The sequence below is a fragment of the Typha latifolia genome, chromosome 7 (genome assembly GCF_019914945.1).
Source record: "Typha latifolia isolate L0001 chromosome 7, TyphaL0001v2, whole genome shotgun sequence".
Lineage (NCBI taxonomy): Eukaryota > Viridiplantae > Streptophyta > Magnoliopsida > Poales > Typhaceae > Typha > Typha latifolia.
This window is the reverse complement of record NC_133092.1, coordinates 9,392,338-9,412,967: the sequence shown is the minus strand read 5'-3', so window position 1 is coordinate 9,412,967 and position 20,630 is coordinate 9,392,338. Positions and strand designations below refer to the sequence as shown.

General features: G+C 36.3%; 1 protein-coding gene across 1 annotated transcript; it reads left to right on the top strand.

The window, feature by feature from the left end:
* The first annotated feature begins 2,756 nt into the window (after positions 1–2,756).
* LOC140792967 (uncharacterized) lies at positions 2,757–19,516 on the top strand. The gene is made up of 5 exons (XM_073144236.1): positions 2,757–2,996; positions 3,086–3,309; positions 9,941–10,021; positions 11,480–11,833; positions 19,308–19,516. The coding sequence occupies exons 1-5, from the start codon at positions 2,858–2,860 to the stop codon at positions 19,407–19,409; spliced, it is 900 nt and encodes a 299-aa protein (XP_073000337.1). The 5' UTR covers positions 2,757–2,857; the 3' UTR covers positions 19,410–19,516.
* Positions 19,517–20,630: the final 1,114 nt, after the last annotated feature.

The window sequence follows — 20,630 nt, the reverse complement described above, 5'->3', positions numbered from 1 at the left end:
CACAAAATTGTTGGGATATGATTATGAAATTCAATACAAGAAAGGAACGAAAAATAGAGTTGCGGATGCACTTTCACGCCAACTTGATACTGCTGAGCTTGCAACCTATTCTTCTCACATTTTTCTTTTTCTTGATGAGCTGAGATATACATGTATATCTGACCTAGATATTTTGAGATTGTTGCAAAAGGTGATGGATGATCCGGAGTGTCATCCAAAGTTGGAGAATTGAGGTGGTTTGCTGCTGGACCGCAGATGCATTCAAGTGCCCGCAAATGATGGATTGCGACAGAAATTGTTGGAGCACTTCCACCAAACTCTAAAGGTTGGTCATGAGGGTGTCTTGAGGAGTTATAGGAGGATATCACAGAGTTGCATGTGGCCAGGATTGAGGCGGGATGTGAGGAGTTTTGTCTGTGCTTGCGAAGTCTATTAGAGGGCTAAGACAACCACATTGAAACTGGTCGGATTACTACAACCTTTACCTAGTGATCATGTTTAGGAAGACATTTCTATGGATTTCATAGAGGGTCTTCCACTGGTACATAGTTTTTCAGTTATTTTTGTCGTCATTGACAAGTTGAGCAAGTATGCGCATTTTTCTGCATTGTCACATCTATTTTCAGCTAAGTTAATGGCTGAAATTTTTGTTAGAGATGTTGCTTAGTTACATGACATGCCACACACGATTGTCTCAAATTGTGATCGTGTATTTATGAGCAACTTTTGGATGAAGTTTTTTAAATTGTAGGGGACTCGATTAAACTTCACTTTGGCCTACCATCCAAAGACAGACAACCAAACATAGGTCGTCAATCGAGGCATGTAATCTATCTCAATAGGAAGACCAACAATCGGCATACCAATCATAACCGCTACATCCTTCTTTGTTAGTGGTAAAATGAGATGCTTAATCTTGAAGCGGCTTTCATGTAGCCAGCAGAAGACTAACTCTTACACCAATGGCATGTTGGCATCAATGTAAGGAAATTCTACCAATCTTCAATGGGAGTATGCACTAGGATATTATTACGTGGCTCCCTCACAAATTTTTTGTGTAGCTTCTATGACGACACAAGTGTAGCATCTAGAGTATAAATGTACTGTGTATTCATTTTGCTCATCTTCTAATTTGTTTTTCTTCTACTCACATCTGCCAAAAATAGAAAATACTTTTAACTAAATTCCAACCCAAAATAATGGACATTAGTAAACTTAAAAGAGATTGTCTTAAAGGATGATAAAATATCAATTAAAAAATAGAGACATTTGGCTTGATAAAAGATTCATTCATGTTTAAAAGTAATTCATGTATAAAATAATTTCTAAGTGATCGTGAATTGCATCTACTATAGGAGCTTTTCTTTTTGTAATACACATCTTATTTTGACTAGGATTCAATTTTGATAATTTGGATAGAATGATATTTTGGTTAAATTTCATATGAAATTTGAGCTACAACTATACCAACTTAGAGGAAAATGATGAAACCATGGTACTTTCGAGTTCCTCACCACTATCTGTGGGTTGAAGAAGCCTTTAGTCTTTACTATATATTTTTATTGCTTCTAAGGTCCCAAATTTTAGCTTTAGTTTAGTCTGAAATTGACATGTATAACTCACAGAAAACTTTATAAATTTAAGCATGCGAGGAACTAATGAAGATGCACAATTGGTTACGTTATACAGTTGCAAAATTATTGATATCAAATAACAATTGACTAAAATGATCAAAATTAAACATAAAAGAAAATAAATATGGAAGAACAAACAATTATAAACAAAATAATTCAGAAATATAGAGAAAAATAAATATGGAAGAACAGACAATGATAAACAAAATAATTTAGAAATATAGAGTAAAATAAATATTTCATATTACTCAAAACACTCATTACGTGAAATAACATCGGGATTTTTCTTGCATCTTTGCCGAGGAGCCATAAGATCAACAAAAAATAGTAAAAATGGTGAAGAAGAGAACAAGAATTGAACAAAAAAGAGTTGGATGTGTGCTTTAGGGTTTGATGTAAACAACTTTAAGACGAAACATTATGGTCGATGCGTGCATTAGGATTTGATGCGTAAGAACGGAAGGACAATGAAGAGAGTAGAGAGGAAAAAAGGAAGCAGAGGAAGAAGATGAAGAAGAGGAAGATAAGCTGGATGCGTGAGAGAGAAAGTTGGGGTTGATGGTGAGGAGAGAAAACCCAATTTGATGTGTGAGGAGAAAAAAACTAAAAGAAGAAGAAAATAAAGGGGTTTGAGCGGTTAAATATTTAATTAATTAGATAAATTAGATTAAATAGTTGGGTTGGGTTGGAGAAATGATAAATTAGTCTAAATTGGTAAAAAGGGCTCAAAATTGCAATTGCTCGTAAAAGATGATGAGCCTATTCCTGCCAATTTGATAATTGATGAGCTTTTTGGTGCAAATTGCTCGTAAAAGATGTGCAATTAAGTTACAAATAACCCGTGATACAATTTGATTTTAGAAAATTGATTTAAGTATTTATTTGCTAGTACCACAATCTATGTATTACAATACTCTCCTATATATACATACCCAAAATTACTGATGGAGAAAGTACTTTATATTAATATAAATCACTAACTAAAATAATAATATTTGTATACATGTATAGATATTTTACATGGCATCCCGTGGAATAGAAGTCACCTAATCAAGTAAATAAGTTTGTAACACATCTATTTGGGTATATTCTTTGGTAAGCAGAGTTAAAATGGTTAAGAATTCAGTGGGAACGACAACGAGCGGACGGAGTCGTCTTATCCGAATCACTCGAAACACCCGCCTTTCTTTCCCTCCCCTCTCCAGAAATGGGCGACCACGAGAATGAGCGCTCTATCCTGTGCCTCCTCCTCTAGCTTCCCCAGGTGGCGTGGCCCTACAGCCAGCACCGCCCGTCGGCGCCACTTCCGTCGCCTTTTTGGGCCTCCGACGAGCTCCAATCCTTGTTTCTTCCCTTTGCATGGTAATCCTTCGATTCCATTCCTTTCTTTCTGTCGTTTTGGCGATCATGGTGATGTATTTGGTCTGATCTGTTTGAGTCGAATGCTGTAGTGATAGATGAGTCGAAAGAGGTCGAGACATCCGATTTTAAGATTGAAAGATCTGAATCCGACAAGTTGGTTGATAGCTTGAACTTTGGGGAGCTCTGCGATGATTTCGAGTGCATTAGCAGTCCTGCTGTGGAATCCACCGCTAGGCAGCTTGCACGGGATATTTTAGAGCTGCGCGAAGGGAATCGTGCATTGGGGTCGTTTTCCATTTCAGTGAAATATAAGGTATTATGCTCTTTTCTCTTGTTATAGTTAGAGTTCTACTTCTCTATTAGTTATAAATCTATAAATGTGATTTGGTATCCCGTTCTGTTTTCATGAGGGGTGAAGGTTTAATGTTATGTACTTTTCTTTTCCTTCCATTTTTCTTGGTGCCACGTTTCTAAAGAATGAAAACTAGCTACTTGGCAGCTCTCTGTATTTTGATACAAATGGGTCTTAATTGTAGAGTATTTATTCGAAATTAATGTGTACTGCAATAAAGTATATTGTAATATATCTGATGTATGAATTTTCATCTTGCGAGTTGCGAGATAGTACAAGTATAGAGCATAAGGAAACCATAGCGTTGTTTATCAGTGTATTGAAAGGCATGACATACGTATGCTGGAAACAACATATGTGACTCTGGATGACTATGCACAGCCAATAGCTGATCATTGTAGGCCTAACATGTTCGGATAGTGGTTTTGGCGACTCTTGCTGGATAACTATGAATGATCTTATTTCATTTTTGGGAAAAAAATCAGAATTTTAGTTGTTCTTTACGTAGAGTTTGAGATATGTAACAAGGAAAAAGGTTTAGTTAAATAATTAAATTTCGAGCATCATTTCTTGATGCACTGAAGTTGTATTAAAGAATTCATTTTTTCTTAAGATACTGAAAAAAGAATGACAAACTGAAAAACCAATAATTTCCTACTAACAAGTATGTCCAAACATTCTTATACATAAATCTCAAATTGAGAGGAGAGAGGGAGAGAGAGAGAGTTGTTGCAATACTACAATAAACCTATCGTCAGTGTCCAGTTCTCTATTATTTCTGCAAAAATGTCAATTCAATATAACCATATAAGACAAATTTGCTTTGCGACTACATTACTTCTAAGCAACATATTCCATGTCAAGTGCACTTTCATGCTGTTGGGAATAAAGGCTACATGATACCAAGGGTGTGTTCTAAGCATGCCTACCTATTAAGCTATCAGCCTATCACTTTGTTAGTGTTATGATTTGTAATTGGGTATTCGTGAACAAAGCATATGTTTCTTTCTAGGATCTAATCATAGAAAAAGAGCATTACTAGGAGAGTAGGTGATAGATTAGTAAAAAAGCCATTCGAATGCCTGACATAGCTGTTCGAACCTGATTTTGTGAAGATTTGAACTTTGAAGGTGATTTTGAAGCTTCCTAGTCTGATTGAAAGAGTGTTTCACCATCTATATAAGAGAGAAGAAGGCTATTCATTTGTAGGCTTTTTTGATATGTCTTCCACATAAAAAACCCTAGGAGCCATAGAGAGAAGAGAAGAGATCATCTTTGGTCCAAGATCAACTTCATCACCAGAGCCTCATCCTGAAGATCTCGGAGGTGCAAACATTGTTCATCTACATCGGCACCTCAAAGAAGTACTAAGGCGTAGGCTTTTGAACTTCATAGATTTTAGCAGAGTTGGCGATCCACTACATGAGGAGCAGTTCACTGTGGGAGCTAGCAAGTAAGAAGAATTTTAATCATTAACCGTAGATGTTGAGCAGGGGGAGAAGTTGTAAGTATATCTTGTACCTAAGTTTATAGTGCAGCAGGTTTTGATCCTTGGAGAGAATTTTTGGTTTTTTACTCTTAGTTGATAGGGGTTTCTCCATGGAAAATATGCCGTGCATGATTGTTTTGGTTTTTAGATTGACTTAGAAAATCATATCCTAGAGTATCCGCAAAGTTTTTTTATGGATAATAGTATGAAAGCTGTTGTTTGCTAAAAATGCTCTAAATCATTGTAGCTTACAACTACGATTCCTTTTCTCTCTCTCTTTAATCTATACCATGTGGCCTCAGCTTCTTTCCTCCATTGTGACAATGGGTTCTTTCCCACTCACCCCCCATCAGCACATTTGCCACTATGACTCTTCAACTTTAACTCCCTTAAATAGTAATAGACTATAAATAGTAGCTCTTTTCCCAGACTCTCCTTTATAACTACCCTTGTTATAGTGGTTCCTCTTGTCTCCCTCCCTTGTAATAGGGTGGCTCTCTCTCTCTCTCTCTCTCTCTCTCTCTCTCTCTCTCTCTCTCTCTCTCTCTTTCTCTCTCTCTCTCCCTCCCCATATGGACATACCTCCATGTCAGTGGTTCAGTGGTCTTCATACTCCGACATCAGCATGACTAGCCATTTTGAGTGTTTTCATAGCACGTGTTGTCCTGTTTAGTCCCTTCGGTACAAAATTCTTGCTATATGACGCTTTAGATTTGCATTATCACTTTGTTAAAATTGCATCACCAAACCTAAATTGTGTATCAAATTCACTTGTAGATTTCCTAACTTTCGTGCAAGTCTTAAACAACTATTCTTTGAATTTTATGACTTCTATTTTACGTGCTATGGTTCAAACTTCAAACCATGGATTGATCTAATCATGACATACCCATGTTTGTGTGTGATGTAGAACACACTTAGGGGAGCAAACTTCTAGGGCACTAGATTAATTACAAGTCTGAAATAGAGAAAGAATATAGCTAGCATTTCAAGATGGAACCTGAGTGTTGGTTCTAATACCAAAGTGATGGATATAAGTACAATTGAAATTATAATGCTAATTTCTAGTCATTTTAAGTATCATATCAAATCAACCTCACCTAAGGTTGAACTATTCAAAACTGAATTGCAGAGCTAACTTAATGAAAGCAACCAAAAGTTAACTGTGCTACTAGACTGAACTAATAGCTACTGATAAAGGATCAAAGAGCATGCAGGGATCAACTCTAGCATGGAAGGTAACTACATAAAGAAACAAATGATCTAGCATACAGAAATAGAACATTCCTGAGGATCAATGTGCATCTGAATCTAGGGATCATTCCTAGAAATAAAGTCCTCGTTCCTTTTGCAGAATTACCTCATATAGGGAAAAGACAATACAATACATTAATATTCACCTTTCTTTTATATCATAACATCATATAGTACTTAGACAGTTGATGCAGACATCAATGACATATTACACAGGCACATGTATTAGTGCAGTTCCTTCTTTAGGAAATTAGTTTAAATCAATTATTTTTATTATACATTTGCTATTTATGGTGTTTAGGGTTATATTTGCTTTTTCGCAATTGTTTAGGGTGTTATTTGCTTATTGTCATTTGTAAGGTCTATATATAGGCCAACTTTTTACTCAATCAAGGTTAATGAAGAAATGAAATTTTTTTGAGATCTCCAATGTGAGTTTTGGATGTGAAACCCTATTTGAGAATGGAGGTGTGAAACCCCATTCTTTTTTCTCTTTCTTTCACCATCATCGTTCCTAGAATCTTAACGATCCATTTGTTTCACATTATTTTTGGTATCAGAGCAATGGTTTTTTAGGATTTAAATTTTCTCCAAATCATATTTTCTGTCTCCATCGCTCATTAATTTTCCCGTGCTACCCATCTTCCCCAAACTTTATCACAATTCCACTGTGTATTAGATGGCCCGCCTTCCAAGTTCTATGTCGCTCTATACTTGTCCTTCATTCGACACTTACATCACGAATCCTTCATTCAACACTTACATCACGAAGGTCAAATCATTATCGCATGAGAAGATTGCCGTTGTAGAGGAACTAGAAGAATCAGTCATCACTCCGGAATTGCGAAGCAAGATTCAACAAATACCTTCTTTCCCTAAACTTCCTACCACATTTCTTTTTTCTTCTCAACATCCCAAGAAATCCCACCTTTCCTAAACCGCTACCAAACTGCCTTTTTTTTTCTTCTCCCTCCAATATTCCCAATTTTTGAAATTTTCCCTCCCTAAATAGAAACCAACCTATTGAAATCAGTTCCAAGCCTAAACTCATTAGCCACCCAACCCAAACTCACTCACCTATTAACCCAAATACTTCCAACCCAACCCAACCCTATTAAACCCAAAATCCATTAATCCAAAACTCACAAACTTATTAATCTAAACCCTCAACCCATTAGTCATCATCATCTCATCCCATTAGCCATCTTCATCCCCAACCTTCCCTCACCTCACACCGAGCTCTAGCCCAATTCCCTGTCACTGCTGCCCCGACGCCATTAAGTCCCTGACGACGCCACCTTGATGTCGCCTCCCCGACTCTGCCTCACCCCAATGATGCCGCCCCGACATTGTCGCTCCACCCAACGATGCCGCCTCGACGCCATTGCTCCACCCGACGACGTTGCCTTGGCCTGTTTGCTGCACCCGACGACGGCGATGCCGCATCAACGCCTTCCATTGACGACGCCGTTACCAGGGCTTCTCGACAGCAATGCCCTCCTTCTCCGCCGCCGATGACTTCATTCTTCACTGACGATGCCGTCCCTTTTGACGCCTGCACCCATCTCTCTCCACCGACGTCGACATTGCCAACCCCGCTCTTCGCCATTGCTAATGCCATCTGAACTCCGTTGTCTACCGTTGCTTGCTTGCAGCCACCAACCCATATCCTTCGCTGTTGCATTCCCATTGACTTCTTCTCTCGGTCCCCATGAGTGGTGTCATTTCTAAAACTGAGGACAAGCCTTGACATCATTTGGGTGTGAAACCCTAGCTAAAGGGTGAAGGTGTGAAACCTATCTCTAAGCATGATGATACGTGGTTTGACTGAGAATGGCAAGAGCCCGACAAACTAGAGAAGTATGAGAAAAGTCTCAGTCCACTACTTGAAGTCACTAAGAATAAGTCTTATAATTAGAAAAACTTGGGTGTGAAATCTTTCCCTGAATCTAATATTTGGCTTAATCAAAGTGACTTGGCGTGCCTGAAAGCTGTGAGACTAGAGCAACCTGAATGCTGCAAGGGACATACTCTACAAAGTCGAGTTCTCTCCCACTCGGGGAGTATGATGTGGACATTAATGACATATTACACAGGCGCACATATTAGTGTAGTTCCTCCTTTAGGAAATTAGTTTAAGTCAATTATTTTTATTATACATTTGTTATTTATGGTGTTTAGGGTTATATTTGCTTTTTCGCAATTGTTTAGGGTGTTATTTGCTTATTGTCATTTGTAAGGTCTATATATAGGCCAACTTTTTATTCAATCGAGGTTAATAAAAAAATAAAAAAATTTTAAGATCTCTAATGTGAGTTTTGGTTGTGAAACCCTATTTGAGAATGGAGGTGTGAAACCTCATTCTTTTTTCTCTTTCTTTCACCATCATCGTTCCTAGAATCCTAACAATCCATTTGTTTCACATCAATAGTTTTCCTTTAATATATTACACTGTGATCAATGTGTATTTGAGCACTTCAATCCATGGTAATTATCTTACGGAGATCATGTTCCCTATATATGTATATTGTCGTACACATGGATCCAAGTTTTGGCCGATTCCTATGTGCCAGTGGCATACCTTTAACATAATTTTAATAAAAAATTTAGATATTTAAAGACATATTTGAGTTTTTAGCACGCCAATCTTTGATTTTTAGTTTAGATATATGTATTAAAACCTGCGTTATAGTCTTTTATCTTTAGATTATTTTTATAAATAACCTACTTTATTTATAAGTGTATTATTGGTCAAAATAATTGTGATTGCTCCATAAAAGGAAACTCATCTGCTCCGTCAAAAGTTTCTATTTGTTCTTTTTGCATGTCGAGTTCTCATCAGAAAAGTTAGAAGGATGGAAAATATTAATTCTTTTCATAACCTCAATAAGTAAATAAACTTCAAAATGTTTTACACTTATTGTTCTATGCTTCTTTTCTTTAGGTATTCATTTTTGGGTTCTTTAAATCATGATAAGTCATTATTGAATGTTATATGCACTTAATGCCTTGAAATATTAAGGACCTTTTGGCTCTAAACTGTTGTGGGAATTCAAATAATTTATGTGTCCAGATGTAGGTTGAAATGGCTGCTATAGCATAATGGCCTTAGGATGCCTGTATATTGTAATTTGCTAACAGATAATAGCACTAGTATATCATTGGGTTTCTTTTTTAAAATAAAAGAAATGTGTAAGGAACACACTACTAGTACATTTGATTGTGTGGGAATAATTTCACTAGTAAGTTCTTGACTATCCAACTCTAGGATCGGTCTGTTTGATTTTGTTGGAATTATTTGACAAGTAAGATCTTGATTATTCCAAATTCCATGATCAGTATAATTTTATTCCTTATATTTCAGCTTTTATGGCCTAAATAGCTGAAGGATAGTTTTTTTTTATATGTGAATGTCTATTGTTTGCTGGAATGAACTGGTTTTACTCTATTATTTGATTAAAATTTACTGTATATTTTATTTTAGAAGAATGATTTAGATCTTTACCATGAGAGATATGCTTCTTATAGCCCATTTCTAATATAATTCATTGTGTTCTGTGCTGGATAGGCCCTGTGGCAATAAGATCTAGAAATGTGAATTATGAATTGTTTAAGGCTATACAGAAAATGAGCAGTATGGTTTATTTCTCATTATTCTAGATGATTTACATACCAATGCCTAATTTCCAAAACATGCTTTTATTCTGTTCATCCTAGTTTTGAACTTTTGATTGATGCAACTGGCTTAATAAGAAATATTATTGTGTATTAAATAGTTGTTATACCCTGTAACTTGTTTGTCTTTATGTTTGTTATTTGTTTTCCTAAGGCATAATACTCATCTTGCAGGATCCACTTAGATCCTTCGTTGGACGTGAAAAGTACAAAAGGCCTTTATGGGCTACTATTGCTGTAGAAAACCCAAAAGTGGTGAAGTGTTAACTCTGCTTCTTCTTTCTTGTTTCCTTTCTTACTTTCCTTCATGTTAATAATTCTTTCTTATATGATTCGTTTGAGATTCAAGTCATACATTATTATGATCACTTATTTAGATATAATATATAGTGCAAGCAACGAAATAATGTAGTGGTAATTATGCTCTTTTAGCTATAGTTATCATAAACAAAATGGAAATTGGACCTTAGGATAGCTGTCACTAAGTCATCAGTTTAATTGCTAGTTGGTAATCTAACCAGCTGTGGTTTTATTAATAAATAAATGTTCTCAGACCTTCTTCACCCATAGTCCTATCTGTTTGAGCTCCTCTTTGATCGATCCTTGGCCAAGTAGTTCTATTTTTTCATCCTTACTAATGGCTAGGTTGTTGGTGGGACTTTAATGCACTCTTCACATGCGATGAGAATGTAGTATCCTATATGGACATCTGCTTAGTGAATGACCCCATTCCTTCTCCTCTATCTATCATTGAATTGGAGCGGAATGCATCTACTTCTTAAGGAGGTAGCAAAGATAAAACCAAAGATGAGTGAGGAAATGTCTTGAACACCATGCCAATTCCTCTTGCAATGACTACTCCAATTTCTACCTCTGCTCCTTGATCAGGAATTCGTTACTGAGATCAACTTGTTCAATATCTTGTGATTAACCAAATGTGGGATCCCCTCCGTTGCATTTCTCTCTCTCTCTCTCTTAATGCAGCGTTGAGATATAGGAAACCTTCTGGCAAGCCTTCTAATCAAAACCTTCTAGGTAAAATCAACCATACTCCTTCCTATCATTTCTTACCTTTTGCATTTCTTCTGTCAGATCTTCTATACCTTTGGGCATATAAACTGTTGCCATCTATAGAAGTATCTGACTTGCCGCTGCTGGTAGCAGCAGGCTCCTATGGTAAGTGGGACCTATTCTTTCTTTTCTTTCAGTTTTTATTCATTTATATATTTGAAAAATTGAAATTGAATGTCCAAAACAAAATGCTCGAAACCTTCAAGTTCCTCTTGAGGACCGAAGGGGAAAGCAAGTTTGAAATCATTAACCTTGGCCTTGAAGGAAAAATGTCTGTTGCAAAAATAAAAGATAAGTATCTTTTTTTAAAGTTTAAGAGAAAATCCTTAAAAGGTTGATAACCAAATCACTTGCCACGGTGCTTTTCAAATTCAATACAGTTTTTTGTAGTAGTCATTCATAGTTTCATACCTCAGCAAGGTGCATCTGCGGTTGATGAATTTAGACTCTTTAAATAATGCTAATCTCCTGATTTCTGCTGAGCTAGAACATGTCTCATGATTCCCATGCCTAACTTTTAAGCTACTGCCATTGTCGATCACCTTTAGTTTTTTTTTTTTTTTTTTTTTTTTTAACTGGCTATAATATGTCCAAGGATTTACATATGTTTCAACTAACCCAATAATGTGATGCATTTGCCAGACGGTACAAGAAATGGTAATGCTGTCAACTAGTGAATTGAACATCAAATGGACACTCAGAGGGAGACCTAAAAATCCAGTATTCTCAAACATTGGAGGAGACTTGACACTTCGGGTTGATTCCAAATTCATCTTGAACCAGATAAGTGGCCAAGTTATTGAACATATGGAGACATGGGACTTGTCTGCATCAACTGTCGTTTCTCAGGTGTACTTCTGGTCTTCTAGGAGGTTTTTCTCTGCCATTGAGTCAGGCAAAGACACAATTGATGCTGTAAAAAGCACAACGGCCCGTCTTTCAGCCAAAAAGGAGAACATGGAAATATATCCAGACCCATCTGGGGATCCAACGAAAGTAAGAAATTTTGCAAGTACATGACTTTATTTTAAAAATCAGATCTAGCAGTTAAATCTATGCTTCTCTCCTTGTCGTAATATCTCGAGATTGATTCAGAGTAATATTAGAGTTACTGCTTGTCCGTAAGGCTGACATATTTGGTTTTCTTTCTCGTAGGTTCGTTTGATTGTATCTTTCTGACCTTCTTTGTTTCCACATTGTCTATCAATCTGATTACAGTTAATCACTTTCCAGTTAACAAATAAATTTGCCTGCTACTCTCCTAGCCTTCTAGCTACCTAGGGGACTGCCAGTGCAGCTAAACCATTTTAAGCACCTAAGCCAGGTCTTCATGAGTGTGAGTATTTACACTCAATAAAACTTTACCATCAAATATATAGGCATGATTCCTAGGATTAAAAGGCTTTATACAAAGATTCAACTTTTATAACCAGCTACTGAGGCAAATGTCAGTCCCTAATTTCTGTGTATTTTCAAAGAAGAAAGAGTATTATCGCAGTTGACAGTGGAATCACAATCTCAAATTCTACTCATGGAATGAAGGACCACTATATTATTTCTAACAGATATTAAAATGGCCTACAAAAGGAAACACATTATTCTTTTTTGATCTAGGAGTTTGTGTTCATTTCTAGGGGATATAAATTTGAGACAATGAAACACTAACTTGTTTATGGTCAGTTTGGACATTGATCATCTGTGCCAATGGAAATGGGACTGTATGCTTTTAGTAGGCTTGACAATATGATTTCACTTCCTACATCACAGTTCTACATTCTTAATGACATTTTTGTAGTTTCTGTACAGTTCTAATGTTGGAAGGGAAATATTGTGGCAAGTGATTGTAGAATGTATTTATGATCTATCAATGATTCCAATTTCATGTTCCTGATAACTTTTGTTTCTTGATTACTGCCTGGCTACATACAATTACCTAGGTCATTTGAAGGAAAATTTCTGCAATTACCTGGATCATTTGAGGGAAAAATTCTACTCTTTTGCTTGGCCTAGCATATCTTCAGAATTGATAACTAGGAAACTATAGACTAAGTTCCAGGGATACTAATCATATGTTGCATAATTATCAGAACCTGGACCGAACCGGGAGGTTGGACCGGTGAAATGTGAACCGACCACCAAACCGGTTTGGTTTTGTTATCAGACTGGATAAGCGACTAACTCGGTAAAAACTGGTCAAACCTGTTTTGGAATGACAACATGTGCAACTTGGCCATTTTTTTACGAACCAGCCAGGTTTCTTAGTTAATAAAGTTAATGATCCTTAATATTTAGTTATTTTATTATTTATCCTATGTATTTAGTCCTAAAATTTTGGAAACGTTTAATTAATAACATATTTGTCTTTTAAAACTTTGTGATTCTTAATTTATCAAATAGATTGACTTCTATAGTTCTATTTCATTTCATGTTTCTTGCTAATAGTCTATTTTTATGTGTTGAAAATGTTGAGTTAATAAAATATGTTGTGCTACAATTTAGGAATTGGGCAATATCCTGTTAACTGTGATATGCTGAACTGTAAGTTTTTAAAATTTGATATTGTTAGACATAAAGATTAGTTAAAAATGACTAAGTAATAGAAGGCATAGGATTGTAATGCTTTTATAGATGGTTTTTTGAATTATTTAGTACTATCTATATATTATTTTTAAATATTTTTAAAATATTTTTTGAAAAAACGAGTGATCTGACTTGGTGAAATACCGTTTGAACCAATAACCAAGTATCCCGACCTCTAATCAAGTCAATGTCCATCTAATTTTGATAACTACGGCACGTTGACTCAATTACAATTACTCATCTTTATGCTATGGTCATTAATGTTCTAAGAACAGTTACTACGAGTTTTAGATTTGAGAAGTCAACTTTTATATAAAATCATACAAGTCAGTCTTTGGATAATCTTATAGCACCAAGCTACAGAAATACCCCAAGTTAGCCATTCATTTTAGTACTAGTTGTATGCCATATACTAAGGTTTTTACTTTTCTTAAGATAATAAACTTTAGCTGGAGCTGCTTAAGTTTATAACGAAAATTACTTCACAGCAGAGAGGTTCTATGCCTGGTACTTATGGTTTCTAAACTAACATTATATCTTTAGCCTTGGAAGTATCTTGATGTAATGCAGGATATTAAGATTGCTGATAGAAAAAATAGAGGTACTTAGATCCACAGCCAAGAAGAGTAAAGATAAGGCATCTCATAATTTTTATTCCACCTCCAAGTATCTTTTCTAGTTTAGCAAGGTTAGATTAAGGGAACAAAAGAAAGATGGCGCACCAGGCTTTGGCGAATAGAAGGCTAATCCATATGATTACTAGGGAGAAAGGAGGAGCAAGTATATATGAAATCTCTAAGGTTTTGAAACTTAGGATTGAGATCAAGAATGACCACAAAAAAATAAAACGATATATATCGATCGTATCAATCATATTGTCTGGTCATATTGATCACCTGTATCAGATCAGACTATCTTTTATTTTGTACAACTTTAGATATTATTTAAAAATAAAAGAATTTTTTAAATAATTAGAAAATATGATAGAAAAATAAGAAAATAAATACTACTCACATATGAAGTCTATAAATTTAAAAAAAAAAGACACTTATCTAGAACCATGATGAATTTCGAGCTGGATTTGTAAGTTTTTATGCTTGTAAATTACCACCCCAAAAATGAAATGAAGAGGGAGAGATTTCTATCTCTCTTCATTATGTTTGACAACAATAAGAAAAGAGAATTAAAAAGCACGTGAGAAAGAAAGAAAAAAGAAATGAAAAAAAAAATGCTCAGCGGGCCCACCTTAAGGAGAAGGCCTAAGAATTGAATTAGAAAATGGCCTATTGAGCAGCCAAAGAGATTGGCCCAATAGGAGGAATCCACCTCTGATTCTGCCCATCGGAAGGGACGAAGGTAGGATTTGTCCAAGTTGGTGGATAGATCAACCACCAGTTCAAATAATGTCATGACAAATTTGAGGTTCGAGATAAAGTCTTATGTGGCCTTGTAGAAGAGAAGGGTGTTGTTGGCAAACTAAAAGATATAGGTTTCAGATAAAGGCCTCAGCCCTAAATGAGGCCATCAGCATGAGCCTTCTTTAGCATCCTCGCTTCCAAGTCCGCAACCAAGATGAATAAGAGGAGTGACAAGGGGTCCCTTTAACAAAGTCCTTAGCCTAGACTGTCACGACCCGAGATAGGAATCATGACTGGCCATGCACCTCAATATGCTTGAGATACACGAAGCCTTACTAATACTTCCAGTGTACAATGGCAAGAATAAATAAATGAAGAAGATCTGCTTTATTAAATTTAAACTAATTGCAATAATTATAAAATAATGTCATTGTTTTTGAGTCTCTAAACGAAATAAATTTAACATTTAATCTAAAGTATAAACTTCAAAAGAGCGAAAAGGTAAATAGGTGGGTCCTAAGTGGAGGTGGAGTTCGGGTACGTCTCGCTCAGTCGCCACGCTGACTATTACCTGAGATAATAAAAAATAAAAAAAAAATCCATGAGCCAACCACTATAGCTCAGTGAGTGGAATCCACTCAAAAACCAAATAAATTCTAAAATTTATTAGTGTTGAATAAAAACTAAGATCAACAATATACATAATAATTTGCAATAGGCATGCTCTTTAAATAATGACAATGATAACAATAGAGTTATAACATATTAACATATTTCCAATGTTTATACTGTCTTTTGTCTCAATGGGTCTATACCCTATGGATCCACATCAATTAGAAGTCACCTCGAGATGACGCTTGAGACTTTTCTTCATAGCTAATTTGGTTAGAGTCATTAGATGGTGTCACTATATGATCAACACACCCTGTCTTTTTCACTAACCGTTGAGAGAGGTTAGAGTCATCTAGGAAATTTCTCATTCTTCCTAGGATTGTTCCCTAACCCCGCTAGAGTCACCTAAGAAAGTCACTGCAGTGATCTGATTTAGGGCTTTTCTCTGGACTTCTAAATAGACTTGTGTCACCACGAAAAACTACAAGCGATCTATACCGGGACTGTTCTCTAAGTCGTACCAATACTAGTCTCTTTTTTTCACTAAAATTTAATATTTGCACAAGATATGGCGATGCACTGAATATAATGATTTAATGCACACAGAAAATATAACAATTAAATTTGCACGTAAGGATGAAATAAATAAATTTGCACAGAAAATTACATTGTCTGACAAAGGTACGAAATATAATAAAAATAAATATGTGAGTGAATCCACTCACTAGAGTCTAGGTAAGATAATTGAAATCTCAAATCTCTCGTTCACATGCTAAAAATCACCAGCTTTAATAATAAATAATAATAAAATTTTTAATTTGAATAATATCAATATTTCTAAAATTTAAAAACTAAAAAGAACTAAAATGGGTGAAATTACCCATTGGATTGGGCTGGGCTACTGTTGGCCCGACCCACTCCAAAAAAAAACTAATCGGGCTGGGCCAAGGCCCAGCCAAAACAATGGATTGGGCTATGGGCTAACCCGCAGCCCACCCAATTTTAGTGGTTCGGGTTGGGTCTTTGGATCCGAAATCCAAACCCGAACCCAAACCCGAAAATCATAAGAAAAGGGTTGGCTCGGGTTAAACCCGAGCCCAACCAAATCCTTCCCTTCCCGCGATCGACGCGAGGAAGAGAAGAATTGAGGGAGAGAGTGACCGCCGGCGACGGTTCAACGACCACACCTCAAGCCCCTCGACTCTCTTGCGACTTCGCCGTCCTCACGAGGTGGAGCAGAACCCACCGCAAACAGCCGACTCAAAAGCCGACGACGACTGGAGCCACGAGGGCTCCAAGGTGAACACCTATGGTACGAAACCAACGACAAGAGGCTTCTAGTGGAGGAGAGACAGCAACCCGAAGTCGCCGGCCGGCATGAGTTGCCAGCGAAGCTGAAATCCCACAAATTTGGTATTTCTATTTTAACCTATTAAATTGAAATTAAGGTTGAGGTGTGGGAGAGGGCTTACCAGGGAGTCACGTGGTGGTCTCCGATGGCTCTGATGACACTCCGACAGGCTGATTCCACGGGATGACTCCGACGGTGAGAAAGAAGAAAACGAAGGAGGAGAAGAAGAAGAAAAGGGAAATGGTTGAGGGGAGGGGTTGAGGAGAGAAAGAAAAATTAGGGTTTAATTTATAGATTAAAAAAAAATCCAAATCCAATTTGATTCGAATTCGGCGAGATCTCCACTGCGCCTCGTCGCGTGCCGGAGAGGGAGAGGGGAGGGGGTTGCACGTGCAGAGCACCTGCACCCTCCTCTCTCAACCCTATTTTTTTTTCTTTTTTTTTCGGTTCTCACATAGACTGAACGATTTAGAGGGAAACCCGTTGATGAAAGTGGCAGCCTAGGAGGAGGTTAGGCAAAGCTTGATCCATTCTATCCATTTGGTTAGAAATCCTCTTGCCTAAAGAATAGAAAAGAGGGTTGTCCTACCGAACACTGTTAAAGGCTTTGGCGAAGTCAAGTTTAATGAGCAACACTGAGGACCCTGTCATATTCACCCACGAGAGAAGTTCATGCATCACCGCGAAGTTGTCCAAGATGGACCTTCCTTGGATGAACATCGTCTAGCTATCTAGGATCAAATCTCCCATAACCTAGTGAAGCCTATAAGCTAAGACCTTCATCATGATCTTGAAGTTATAATTCAGCAAGCGGAGCGGGTAAAAGTCTTTAGTTCACTAAAGGTGCGAAGTTGGAAGAGCTTATTGCATTAGCCGTTAAATGAGTTCGGTGAAGTGTGAGTGGTGCGAGGAGAGTGTGTAACAGATAGAGAGTAAAAGCTGAAAATTTTAAAAAGAGGGCAGTTGGGGACATTAATTACTGATGTTTTCCAGATCGAAACTATTTATATTCTTCTAGATGGAAACCAGCCATCATACTAGTTTCGGTATAAGATCGGAATCGATTATGGCCAAAATCCCAATCCTTCTCAGGATCGACCAAAATTAGGATCCATGGAATTCTCCACAATAGAATTTTCCTTTAATTTTTCATGATAAAATTACCTATATTCAACTTAGCATTGTATAAAGTTATTAGTTAAATTACTAGATAACACGAAATCACAAATGTAAAGTCAATCTGGAACAACACTAGGACTCTTTAAATTTAAAATCATCTGAAGTTCTAATATCTGAAGTTTTAGAAATTATAAAGGAGACAAGATATTCTAGAAGATAGATCCAAAAGTAAATTTTCAGAAAAGAAAATAACTAAAATAATCTAGTTCCAAGCATTCAATTATAGCATAGATCTTGTTAATCTGCATCGTCGAAATCTTGTGCATAAGAAAACGGAAGCATCATTATCCAGAGTTTTTGGCCAAAATAACTTTCCAAATGAAACGATAATCTTCATTGGCTGAGTTTCCAAATATAATACTAATACAGGTGAGTTTTTGCTACGTAATTATCCAGCTGTTTGTCTTCACTGTAAACCACTGATTCGGAAAGAGTGTTATATAATAAAAGAAAAGCTCTTTCTCATTTGGCGCATTAAATTAAATTGGCATTTCAGCTGACTCCTATTGTAAACATAACCATACTTTGAAGCCCTTTTCCACCTCGAAGTATCTTTTCCATCTTAGCTCTTCTACAAAGAAGCTAAATAGCATATCTGTTGCTACCTATAGTTATTAGGACCATTTCTTTTGTTTTCATATGATGCGTAATAGATCTCCCTCAGACATATGATGTCATTAACTAGTTTTTAACATTGTTTGCTGTTGGAATGTTTAAGCCATACCATTCCTTTTCTTGCCTAACTGCTAAAACATGTAACATGTGATGGAGATTTTTGGAATTGCCTAGCAATCAAAAGAACTGTAGCTCACTAGGTTGAAAGAGCCTGGTGCATTCTTTCAAAATGGGAGAAAATTTTCATCTACTAGATAAGGCATCTGGATTCTGGAACATGCAAACATAATGAGGCTATCGGAAGAGAATTTTAGAATATGAAGAATGCATGTCCACAAGTGTCAGCATGTCTGCATTACATGAACTAGTCTCATAATGTTCTCATCAACATTCATTGGGCAACATTTTCTTCTTATGAATATTTAGCAGTTTAGTTTTCAGTAAATTACAGTTTCTCTGGCCTGTATCATATCTGAAACACTTTACATGTTATTTAGGGTTATTGACAAGTTATATGATATCAAGAGCTTTTGATTTTGGAATTTGAAATGTTGACACAATTCTAATATTGAGCCATCCGTCAAACTATTACAACAAAATGAGCCATCATATAGTTTATCTTATGGCAGATCAACAACAATTTTAGATTTTTTCGCAACAAATATAATCAAAATTGTATTTTCCAATTTTAGAAGCAAGAAGCAATCTGTTTTATACCAGCTTTTGATTGTTATTGTAATTTGTACATTAACATGATTATTTTGTCTTGATTCAGTTTTTCCAACGAGATGATGGCCTACAAAGAGACACTTACCAGATTGCACTTTTCTTGGCTGTAATCTATTTTGTGGTACAGTTTTTGAGAACAACCCTATGAATGTGTTACTTGTGGATCTCATTCTGAAATTTTGGTTGTCCTTATTTGTATATATATTATACATTGTGCCCTAGATCCTGCAATGATAAATCCAGTGATTATATTTATATCACATGAAAATGGCGATAATATTTCATCTGCCAAAGCATTTCGTTGTATGAGATTTACATGCTTGATTTTATGTATTTCCTCTTCTTGTTTCAGTACATAAAGCTCTGCAAGGCGTTCTTCTTTTTCTTTATTTAACCAGATACAGGTACATGGCGATCTTAGACTTGATTCATTGGTTTTATTTATTAATGTTATGATGTATATTAATCTAACATAGTAATTTGGACGCCAACATGCTGTGGATCTAGTTCTGTTCTATTTCATGATTGGTTATATCTATTCTTCTCATAGTGCAAAATGGTGACTCGGTTGGTACGGGTAAAGCTGCCTTTTGTAACAATTCTACAAATTATTTAGGGCTTGTATTGCTAGTTGTGTACCTAATAATTAGGTGACCAGCATCAGTAAGCTTTGGGAATGCCATTGATGTGATTTTCTTGCTTTTCCATGGGAGGTGAAAACTCATGGGATACGGACCGGATTGTGCGGAATCTACGTTTAAATTTATATTTTTAATTCGGATACGAATATTGGACAGATAGTAAAATTTAAAATCATATCATAACTAAATGGATACGAATAACTTCATTTAGAGGATTGGATCTTAAACGGATGTTGATCGAATTTTAATTAAATTATATTTATTTAGAGATAATTAACACAAAAAGATTAAGATTTTCAAAAAAATTAAATTTTTGCATCACACATCTCTTAAATGGAGGTTGGGTCAATGAGGGTCCATCCTTATTGACTCAGGTAGCATGCACAACTTCGTAAAGTCAAAACTGGTGCAACAACTCTAGTTAACCCTTAGCCCAACTATTAGTTTTGATATGGCTATAGGCGATGGAACGGTCTTACGAACACAAGGAAAATGTGAAGCAATCGAGGTATAGATGTCAGAACCAGAAACAAAATAAAAATAAATAAATAAATAAATTAGGGGTTAAGAGAGGAGGGTGCACGTGCAGCCCCTCCCCTCTCCCTCTCCAGCACGCGACGAGGCGCTGATAAGGGGTGATTTCATCTAATTCGAATCGGATTAGATTTAATCCTCTTCTAATCTATAAATTAAACCATAATCCTCTCTCTCTCCTCAACCCCCTCCCC

Excerpts from the sequence above, each read along its gene's own strand:
- LOC140792967 (XM_073144236.1), top strand. The coding sequence starts at position 2,858 with ATGAGCGCTCTATCCTGTGCCTCCTCCTCTAGCTTCCCCAGGTGGCGT. Across the intron at positions 2,997-3,085 it reads TTGTTTCTTCCCTTTGCATG|TGATAGATGAGTCGAAAGAG; the intron begins GTAATCCTTCGA and ends CGAATGCTGTAG. Across the intron at positions 11,834-19,307 it reads CATCTGGGGATCCAACGAAA|TTTTTCCAACGAGATGATGG; the intron begins GTAAGAAATTTT and ends GTCTTGATTCAG.